Source organism: Limulus polyphemus, unplaced genomic scaffold, assembly GCF_000517525.1.
Source record: "Limulus polyphemus unplaced genomic scaffold, Limulus_polyphemus-2.1.2 Scaffold4309, whole genome shotgun sequence".
Taxonomy (NCBI): Eukaryota; Metazoa; Arthropoda; class Merostomata; order Xiphosura; family Limulidae; genus Limulus; species Limulus polyphemus.
In genome coordinates, this window is record NW_013669919.1 from 59,219 (window position 1) to 70,135 (window position 10,917).

A 10,917-nucleotide genomic window follows, 5' to 3' on the forward strand; every position below is an offset into this window, starting at 1 on the left:
GTATTACTTGAATTCTAAATTCCAGCATACTTTTCCACTTACAGATCCATCTGAAAATTTTGAATAAATTTATTAATGCTAGTAATGGTGAATTGTCAGGTTCATTGTACCACATAATCTAGTCGTCAAGAGGCCTAAAACCACCCAATATCCCTGGAAAGGGTGATAATGAGACAGAAATAGCGTACCAAAAAACAGCTTTCGAAAGTGATATATAACTCTTATATAAAGAAAAGTTAGAATTTTATTGCACGTACAAATAATTAATTTTAGGCTGATCCTCAACTGATCTGCCTATCTAACCATATGGCACTTAACAGCTGCAGTGGACCATTTACCTAAATAACAGTTTACAATTTGCCAGTGATCAATTGATATTCTATTTATATTGCAATCAAAATATTTTGTACTGATATACCCTCATATAATTGTGTTCTACAAACTTAAATAATAATTATGACCTCATAACTTGTATTTCTTATCTTGAGGAAGCTGCACGCAGAAATATTTGATTTCATATAGTTTAATTGTTGATAAATGATATAACAGACAAAGGGATTATTTGATGCAAGACCTTTGTGTACACTTATTCAATGCAAGTAACAATATTAATAAATTTCAAACTCGTTATAAGCGTTAGCATCTACTACTGGTATACTGCTATAGAAATTCAACTCCATCTTCACTGGCAAATTGTATACTGTTATTTAGGTAAATGGCCCACTGCAGCTGTTAAGTGCCATATGGTTAGATAGGCAGACGTGTTTGAAAATCCATTATGTACAAAAAGAAAATTGTGAAGTAAGGTGGAATAAAAATGGAGAAATCTTCTCCAAACATACAGAAAAATTGAAACGGGAAAAGGCTACAAGAAACTGGGAGTTTTTTCACTTATTGGTCTTGAGAATATCTTAAAGTCCAACTATCATCCTCAATAACCCCCCACCTTTAACCCACCCAATAAATTCGGAAATTGCAGGTACATCAACATCAATTGATCAGGATGTAAACAGTGATAACATACCCCATTGTTTTTTCTACAAGTTGTGAGTCTGGCAAAATGAAAAGAAAGAACACCCAGCCTCCACATTGGTTTACTGATTGTTTTAGAAGACAGACAGACAAGAAGGAAAAAAAAAGAAAAGGAGAAACAAGAAAGAGATTTAATGGAACAAGAAAAGTTGGAGGCAATAAACAGACTTAGAGATGCAAAATTACAACTTATTGCCAAAAAATATGTCCAAAACAGATAGTTTTTATTTCTTTATTAATTTATGTTTAAAGTGGAAATCAAGAAATCAAAAACATTATAATAAAATAATTATGTTAAAATGTGACACTTGTCTGACTGGTTTATTCCTTGTACATTATATTTTATTACAGTACTATAATATTTATACCTATTATGAATTCACTATGCTTAAGGGGTTAAATATCACTGTATTTAATCATTACTCCTGTGACAACTATTCTTCACACAAGGTAGTGTTGACAGTTGAATTTTACTGCAAGATGCACGCAGAAAAAAAAAGTAATTAAATATAAACATAAACATAATGATGAAAATAGCATTTCAAAAATCAATACAGGTTGTTTATATAACAGGTCATATTTACAAAGCAATTATTTTTTCGGCACTGGTTGCCAGAAAATCTCTCTTTGCAATAGCTTCCTTGTTAGTACCTGGACCTGTTTTTTCAATGTGTGGTAGCCATCCACGATAGGCTACACAATAACATTATCTTGTTGAATTATGCAACAAGCCAATAGGATTCTAGATACCAGTTCTAACTTTTTCATGTTCAAGTACCTCAAATGTCTAAATCTATCTTTTAATAAGCCAAGTGTTTGTTAATTCACAAGTTGTGTGGCACCGAGTCGCAAATTCAATTGTTTTTGCTGCATTGTCATATTTCCACAGTCTTTGTATGGCACCATTTAAAAATGAATTTAATGGGTAGCCACTGTCTCCCAGTAAACATTTATAGCTGATGATGAGACAAGCTGCTAAAATACTGGGCTGTTTTTCCACACCGTACATCACTGGATGATCTTGGCTAACGTTAAAACACATCCAGAAACTTAATTTGGAGTCACAAACTGCTTCCTGTTATAATAATTAGCTGGATCTTTTCCTGCTTTGGATGTGTGAGCCATCAATATAACCAAACACTCCAGGAAACGAATTATTTCCATCCAAAATGTTAGAGTGCAACAATAGTTTCAGTGTCCTTTCTAGATGACCACTTAATATACTATTTGCATGTCACATAAAATATTGCAGAATGACTCTACTATTTCAAACAAGTGACGTTCTGATACACCAATACACCTCAGTATGACTCCTGGTTTGAAAATGTCCATAAAGCTGCTAAAACATTTTTTCTGTTGTGACTCTAAGCCTTCCTACAGTACTGCAAGTTTAATAACTTCCTGCAATAAAAAACGAAAATATGTTAAGTCTGCCCATGATATACACATGAAAAAAAATTAATAAAGCCACAGGAAATATGCCTATATTTTTTGTTACTCGAAATCTATGAATGAATAATATCATACAGGAACCAAAATGAATTATATGATAGAACATATAACGTACTAACAATGAGGTATTTAAATATGCTATTAAAAAGAATCCCTTTAACGACAGTGCATTAGCTTGATTTTAACACAAGTGAAATACCATTCATACACCAATTTTGTTCAATTCACTAACTCGGTAGTTAAATGATCTAAATTATAAATAACTGAGTAAAATATATATATATAGAAAGGAGAAGCATTCACCTCAGACTAGTAATACTATTATTATTAATAACGGTAATAATACAAACAGCTACAGTCGGGAATTCTGTAAACATTTAATGCTAAGATTGTCTTAGTGTGGAAAAAACATCATATTTCAAATTTTCTATCTGGAAAGAGGTTTAAAATTAGACAAGAAATGTCAACGATCCTGAAACTACTGTAAACTTAGGCCTACCTCAATCTAAAGTGACATAATCCTTCAGTTTTACTAACATTACAGCAGTGTAAAGCAACACAGGCATCAATATCCTTATCACTATTCGAGTTGTTTCAATCATATAAATCACAATGAACATCAGCCATACGCGAAAGAACAGCTGTGCAAGGACACGCTACAGAAACTTCTCTTTCGGTCTACGCCATCTTGGGTAAAGCAACTTGCAAGCAGTGACGTATTACCGCTAGTTGACGTCAATCGATCCGCTGGGTGTATTTTAGTTTACGAACACATCTGTAATTTCCCGCCAAACGTTCAATCACTTGAAGAGAAACTGTGTAACTCCGCAACGACAAATAGTTTCTTTAATATCATGTTTTTAAAGCTACTCGTGTCAAGGTAAATTACTTTAGTGGAAAAGTTAGCGCTGTTTTCAGTAAGACATATTGCTGGTACAAAACTTTCATTGATTTGGGATTTTTATCGAAAATATCACATTCATTCACAAACGAAAAATACTCTAACCCCACACACCAACATAGATCTGCGCGTAAAAGCAAGACAAACAGAGAACGGTGTGACAAGCGGGAAGTCGTGTGTGTTATGTACGTTTAAATGAACATGGAGACGTTCTTATGTCAGAATTGAGGTATGTATTCCACACTTGACATTTAACATACAAGTAATTAAAATGACTATGAATATTATATCTTCTATTACAAAGAAAACTTAAACAGTTTTTGTGTATTTACGTTTTAAAAGCTATGCAAATATTCGAAAACTTTTTTCTGTACATTAGAAAGATTGTTAAAATTTATAAATTGTAGTCGTTAGCACTATTGAAGTTTAATAATACCGGTACAACATTTAATATCTTTAAACATCATTTGTAAGAAATAAATTTGTAAACTAGCCTGTAACTATAAGTATAGCATAAAGTTTTACGTTTAGAAGCGTAAAGAGAAAATCAGTACGAGCATAAGTAAGACAAGCAACTGCTTGGACCTCGAACTTATTTAATTAAAAAAAAAACATTTCAAATGAAAATATGATAATTTTTAACACCCGTAAACAATACGCGATATTTAATTTCATGTAATAACATAAGCATCTTATTTAATGCTTCTTTACAAACAGTTCAGAGTAGTCTGGACTGTAATCTAACCCTCTCCCCCTTGCTGGAACAGACAAAACTCGGAAAAGCCATTGTTTACCTGTATACATATATGAGAGAACTTGCAAAGTAGTCAATAAATAGGCCTAATTTGGTAAAAATATTAACATACCAGCCATTACGTTATATGTTTTACTAGCGAAAGTACCCGGCTTTGCGTCGGGTTATAAGCTTGACAGTGTGTGTGTATTTGAACCCATTTTAGCATAAAAGTATAAGCTATGTACTTTTGTTGCTAAGCGTCATCACATAAAAGCCATTGTTGGAACACATTGTTACCAGAATGCACTGACTTTGTTATATAAGGAATCCTTCTTTCCTATATAATATATGATTTTTCGCTTGATTGTCTCATTAAAAAGAATTTACCGACGTTTGACTGCCTCAACTACACTTTTCTGCCTCTTTCTTGGTCAAGCTTGATTTCGCAAAACCTATTTATTTCAGCTGGCTATGAAATGTGAGGTTATGGTATATTATGGAGTGGGGGGGGGGGAAGTACTTGCCACGTCATTTTTGACGGGCTATATGCTAGTAATAGTTAAAAACCACTATAACATCCCATAATAGTTCAAAACCACTCCATAGCATTCCATAATAGTTAAACTACACTATAACATCCTATAATAGTTTTCAAAAAACACTATAACATTCTATAATAGTTTTAAAAAACCACTATAACTTCGATGACGAGGAACCCACTTTGAGACTAATAATGGCTGGAGACGGCTTGAATGGGTAATGAAGAAAAACTTTAATATAAGTTTAACATAACAGCAAATGTACAACGTTTCGACAAGGTTTTGTCATCGTCAGCATAACAGTTAAAGAAAAACACTATAACATCCCATAATAGTTAAAACACACTAATATTCCATGGAGGACACATTTTTTTTCTATGTAGTTTTTTGCATGAAAAGATGCGCGCACGTACGTAGACAAGTAATAATACCCAAGTGCATACCCTCAGGGTCCACTTAGTATGTGTGCAAAATCTCAGGTTTCTAGGTTCTTTCTTCTTGGAGCTATGGTGGTCACACACTCTTTTATTATTATAGATAAGGGAAGATTAAATATTTTTCAGCTTTTAAACGTACTAGCAGGACTTCGATAATATATTAATTAATTTCTTCGGAGCATCTGAGGACAGAACTTTAGTATTTGTGATTGGTCTATGTTACAATGTTTTTATTTTCCATGTTAATACAATGTTAAATTATATAACTGAACGCCTGTGTTAGAAACCTAAAGAATAGTACTAGATCTGGTAGGGAAGAGATGTAACAAAGGGCAACAGGAAGAAAAATAATAGAAAGTAAAGTAACAGTATAGAATTAACATCTGTATTAGAAAACATGTTACAAATATATTTAATGCCTCCGAAACATTGCCTTCTTCTCTAATCTTAACTTTTAAGTATCACTTATAGTATGGGGGAATTCTGAATAGATGGGTCTTAGGACACCACAAATGGGGAAACCAAGTTGTTTGACCTCTAAAAGCCATCATGTGATTGGGCTGTTTTAAGTAATTTAATTACCTTTTTGAACCCACTTGCTTTGGACGTTTTTCTAAAGTGTACTGTAGCTACTATGGAGATACAATTGGAAGCCTTATAGTACTAGATTCAGACTTGCCTTCTAAAAACCACTGTATTAACAATTGACTCCACCTTTTAAGAAAGAATGTATCGTTTTATCCACAAAGACTAAGGAAGAATGTATGTTTTATCCATAAAGATTAAGGAAGAATATATTGTTTTATCTATAAAGATTAAGACAGAATGTATTTTTTTATCCATAAAGATTAAGACAGGATGTATCGTTTTATCCATAAAGATTAAGGAAGAATGTATTGTTTTATCCATAAAGATTAAGACAGAATGTATCGTTTTATCCATAAAGATTAAGGAAGAATGTATTGTTTTATCCATAAAGATTGAGGAAGAATGTGCTGTTATATTCATGTACACGCGCTCTTGTTTAAGATTATTGAATATTTGAATTATAAAATTAGTATTAGAAAAAGAGGCCGTATTTCAACGTCACTTATTATTCATGATTTTAGTCACATACAAATCTTTACCGCAGTGCTTAATTCGTAGCTACACCGCTAGAGCCAGAATTTACAAGAAATATGCAGAAATATAAATTTTGAATATTAGGTATACAGTGTTTCGAAATGAAGTAAAAACATTGAAGACATTTAAAGAAATAATCACTTTCAAAAGCTATCGACGTTACATGTAAAATACTAGTTTTAGTTTCTGTATTTAAAGTGCTGACACATAAAGGTAAAACTTGGTAGAAGTGATTCCAACGTTTACGAGGAAAATGACATTCAGTTATTAAGATAACTGCAGAATAAGCTTCAGATTTCACAGTGTCCCAATGAGAGTCTTATCTTTACATCTGTTTACACATTAATGGTGTTTATCTTAAGTAGCAGCTTAGTGTTTAGCTCTTAGTAACTTAGTGGTGGCATTGTGTTTTGTAGATTGACCATAAAAATAGAAGCAATGGGATCGCGTGACGTATTTCCTAAAAGCTGTACTGAACCTTGTGCGATACCTTACTTCATGGAAGAAGGCTTCGGTTATCTTTCAACATACAGCGAATTTTACAACACGCCTGCTCCGAGCGAAAACATTTGGAAGAAGTTTGATCTTCCAAATTCTCCGCACTCGCCTGAACTGGTTCTGTACGAGGACTGTCATCTTCCATCCAACGTACGGGAACACTTACAGCTGGAGTCAGACCTTCTGGATAGTGATTTTGAACCCTCACGAAACATTGCCCACCTTGATTTTAGTGTCCTTAGTTGCTGGCCACGACAGATGGGGTCAGCAGCGGTCAAGGATGGTCTGAAGGTGGAGTTAATGCATGACTGCATGTGGTCTGGCCTTTGTACGGACGATTGTAAACAGAAAGAGAAAGAAAAGATTGCAACTTCTGGATTCACTTCTAGAACCTTCCCTCCCATATCGCCTTCTCCATTTACTAGTCTTTCAGCAACGACAGACTCTCAGTCCTTGGCCGAAGATTCTTCTACCGTCCTTCCTCGGGGCTCAAGTCCCTTGAGTAATGACCACAGTTATAATCGACCTTATTTACAAACTCAAAATAACTGCTACAAGACTAACAAGTTACGTCATTTCGACTCAACGTCTAATAGGGCAGATGTGGAGAACTATGACAGTGATACTCCATCAGACTTCGGTGAGTAAATGTCAAACTATGGTATCTCAATCCCATAATCAGCGGCACCTTAATCTCATAATCTGTGGTATCTTAATCTAATAATCTATAGTATCTTAATGTCATAAACTGTAGTATCTTAATCTCATAATCTATAGTACCTTAATCTTATAATCTGTGGTATCTTATCTCATAATCTATAGTACCTTAATTTCATAAACTATAGTATCTTAATCTCATAATCTACAGTACCTTAATTTCATAAAATGTGGTATCTTAATCTCATAATCTATAGTACCTTAATTTCATAAACTGTAGTATCTTAATCTCATAAGCTATAGTACCTTAATTTCATAAACTGTGGTATCTTAATCTCATAATCACAAGTACCTTAATTTCATAAACTGTGGTATCTTAATCTCATAATCTATAGTACCTTAATTTCATAAACTGTGGTATCTTAATCTCATAATCTATAGTACCTTAATTTCATAAACTGTGGTATCTTAATCTCATAATCTATAGTACCTTAATTTCATAAACTGTGGTATCTTAATCTCATAATCTACAGTACCTTAATTTCATAAACTGTGGTATCTTAATCTCATAATCTACAGTACCTTAATTTCATAAACTGTGGTATCTTAATCTCATAATCTACAGTACCTTAATTTCATAAACTGTGGTATCTTAATCTAATAATCCATAGTACCTTAATTTCAAAAGTAGTATTCAGGATGACGTCCTTCGGAATATTGTATGTACTCTTACCTACTCCTGTTATGTATCAGAAGGACGCAACTGTGAAGCGAAACCAGTTTAGCCCAACTGCAGATTATACTTTATAACTTGTATAAGCTGTTGCCAGAATTTCTCTCTTTATAATTAATAATATAGCAGACCACAATAAGTTCAATTTAGACCAATACAATTATGTCATTTATTGCCATTTCTACAAACAAGAATTTTTGTAATCCATACGAGGTCGAAAACTCATGCTTCGCGTACGAAACATTATTTGTGTGGTATTTTATATTTCAATGCACAAAATTTATAAAATGTAAAGGCAGTGCTGTATGTTTAAAGAAATTAAAACAGTTAATTGACCTGCCTAGACTACTTACATATGAGGTTAGGTATGTAGAGTTTTGAACGAATCTGATGGCCGTGAAACAGAATATTGTCGTGGACCCTGCTCAAGTACATCTATTTTAGTATACAGATTAGTGGGTATCATTGAGTAACGTAACGCTATTTCCGGGATATAATAGTCTGTTTGTCATGTTTAATAACCATTTACCTGTTTCTCTACCAAGTATACTCTTAAAATAAACAAATTGAGTTAAGATTAATTGGTTCTAACTCGTCATTTTTAGCATATGAAAAAAATTGCTGACTAGTTAAATTTTGGATCGAGGATGTTGACATGTTCAATATAATAGGACAAGTAAATATCGACTGTGGTACCGTCTTAAAGCTCATTATGACAAACGGATTCTTACAAGCACATATTTGAAAACTTAAATTTGTATTTCTTATCAAATGAAATACAGCTTTAGCACAAATTCACAAATTTTTATAAGTTTATGATAATCTATATTTTTCTAAACAATATTAATCTTTCTGAAAATGGTTTGGTTGAGAAATAAGGGGGAAAAACGCCACAAAATATTTCCAATAAATTGTCATATACTGGCGATGGTGGCGCCATCTGTACTTAAACTAATCAGTGTAAGTAAGTTGTTAATATTCACTATTGCAGTGTCCCTTGGTGGGATAGTGGTAAATCAATGGACTTATAACGCTAAAATTCGGGGTATGATTCCCGCGGTGGATACATTAGATAGCCAAAATGTGACTTTGCCCCAAAACAAAAATTCTATTACAGAACACACATTTATACGAAAACAAATTTCGACTCTCCGTAACAGTGGATCTTACATGTTAAGAATAAGTGTCTTCAACATTAAATTCATATCTTTTTTATGACAGCAATACTTTTTGAATTACTCAGGAAATAAACAGAGCGTTAGGTAAACAGGAAAGAAACAACAACATAAGATTCAAAGTAATTTTCTTTTTCGAAAAATATCCTGGTTCATTATGTAGAAAACTTATTTTGGTAAAATATGTTCATTTGAATAGGCATACTTAAAGTGATTTGTATGCGTGTTTTGGGTGCATTCATGTCTAATAGATGACATCAAACATCAACATTTGGTGCTATTGAGAAACCTGTGTTACGAAAGAATATTGTCATTTGTGTTGGAATATTTTAGAGTATAATAAGCACAGTTATTAAGTAATCAATTGTACTGAATGCCAAATATATGTTACTTAATATAGACAAGTTGTTTTTTATTGGGTTCATTCATTGAGAATGTAAATAGTATATGAATTGATGACGCAGAGCGGGTTCAACTCAGAATTATTGATAAAAGAAATGTTTTTATGTTGTCGCAATGATTTGTTTGTTTCAATTTGGCCCAAAGTTACTCGAAAGTTGTCCATGCTAGTGTACCCAATTTTCAACTCTTGTCAGACTGATAGTGGGATTTGACCATCACTCCTTTTAAGCACCCACAATCCCAGAATGGGAAACGTGATTTTTTTAGGGGGGGTGAGGTAACTGGGTGCGAACTAAGGAAAATCAAATCTGCAGTCCTGCATGATGACCGCTACTTCTGATCTCTATAGATATCTTGATTCGAAGTTATTGGTTATATACCCGGCAGTCGTAAAATTTGAATATTGATAAGCTACGATCACTTCTCACATAGTTTAGATTATGAATAATAGTAAATTACGAGACTAATTTGTTTTCAAACTCGATGAATGATACCTAGGAAATTTTAGTTGAATAAATGCCTTATCTTGACTATTTTCTTCACTGCTGCAAAAAGACTTCCCACCTCAGTTAATGTGTATTTGCTACAAAGTGCCCAGATGATCTTCGAACTACTAAATACCTGGCATTCCATAATTTCACGATCATGAATATTGATAAGCTTTCATTGTGATAATTTAACATAACATTTTGGGACAACATGGGACCTATTGGTCCATCTCGGCTGTTCCATTCTCCAAACTAAACTGAAACTATTAATAAATAAATTTAAAAAAAAAGAAACCTTAAAGCCAACCTTTATCATTCATATATTTATTAAACTTTCTCTTAATATCATTTAAATTTATTCCCTCCACAACATCCGAAGACAACCCATTCCAAAGGCCAGCCATCGTGTTAGAAAAATAAAACTGTCTTAGCTGACAAAGTTTATATTTCTGTTCCCTAGTTTTACAATTCTCACTCTTAAATATGAAAAAAGATGATGCACCAACACTATCAATTCCCTTTACAATCTTAAACACCTTAATCAGATCCCCCCTAACTCTTCTTTTTTCAAGAGCAAACAGTTTGAGAGATTTCAGCCTCTCCTCATATGACAACCCCTCCATCCCAGGCACCATTCTAATAACCCTTTCCAACAATTCAATGTATTTCCTAAGATAAGGAGCCCAAGATTGAACATAATATTCCAAATGTAGCCTAACCAGTGACCTATACAATGAAATTATAA

The 10,917-nt window shown here is 33.2% G+C and overlaps 1 protein-coding gene and 1 long non-coding RNA gene across 2 annotated transcripts in view; one reads left to right on the top strand and one right to left on the bottom strand.

The window, feature by feature from the left end:
* Nucleotides 1-1,324: 1,324 nt before the first annotated feature.
* Nucleotides 1,325-3,243, bottom strand: LOC111088725. Its single transcript, XR_002613153.1, has 2 exons — nucleotides 2,984-3,243; nucleotides 1,325-2,433 (listed from the first exon to the last, which is right to left on the bottom strand). It is a non-coding gene; the product is annotated as an uncharacterized LOC111088725 (long non-coding RNA).
* A 244-nt stretch (nucleotides 3,244-3,487) lies between these two features.
* The window catches only part of LOC106470940 (transcriptional regulator Myc-A-like), a 13,216-nt gene continuing 5,786 nt past the window's right edge, over nucleotides 3,488-10,917 (top strand). Inside the window, exons 1-2 of the mRNA XM_013931518.2 lie at nucleotides 3,488-3,614; nucleotides 6,636-7,357. Coding sequence (XP_013786972.1) covers nucleotides 3,601-3,614; nucleotides 6,636-7,357 — 736 coding nt within the window. The 5' untranslated portion in view covers nucleotides 3,488-3,600. The remainder of the gene's footprint in view (nucleotides 3,615-6,635; nucleotides 7,358-10,917) is intronic.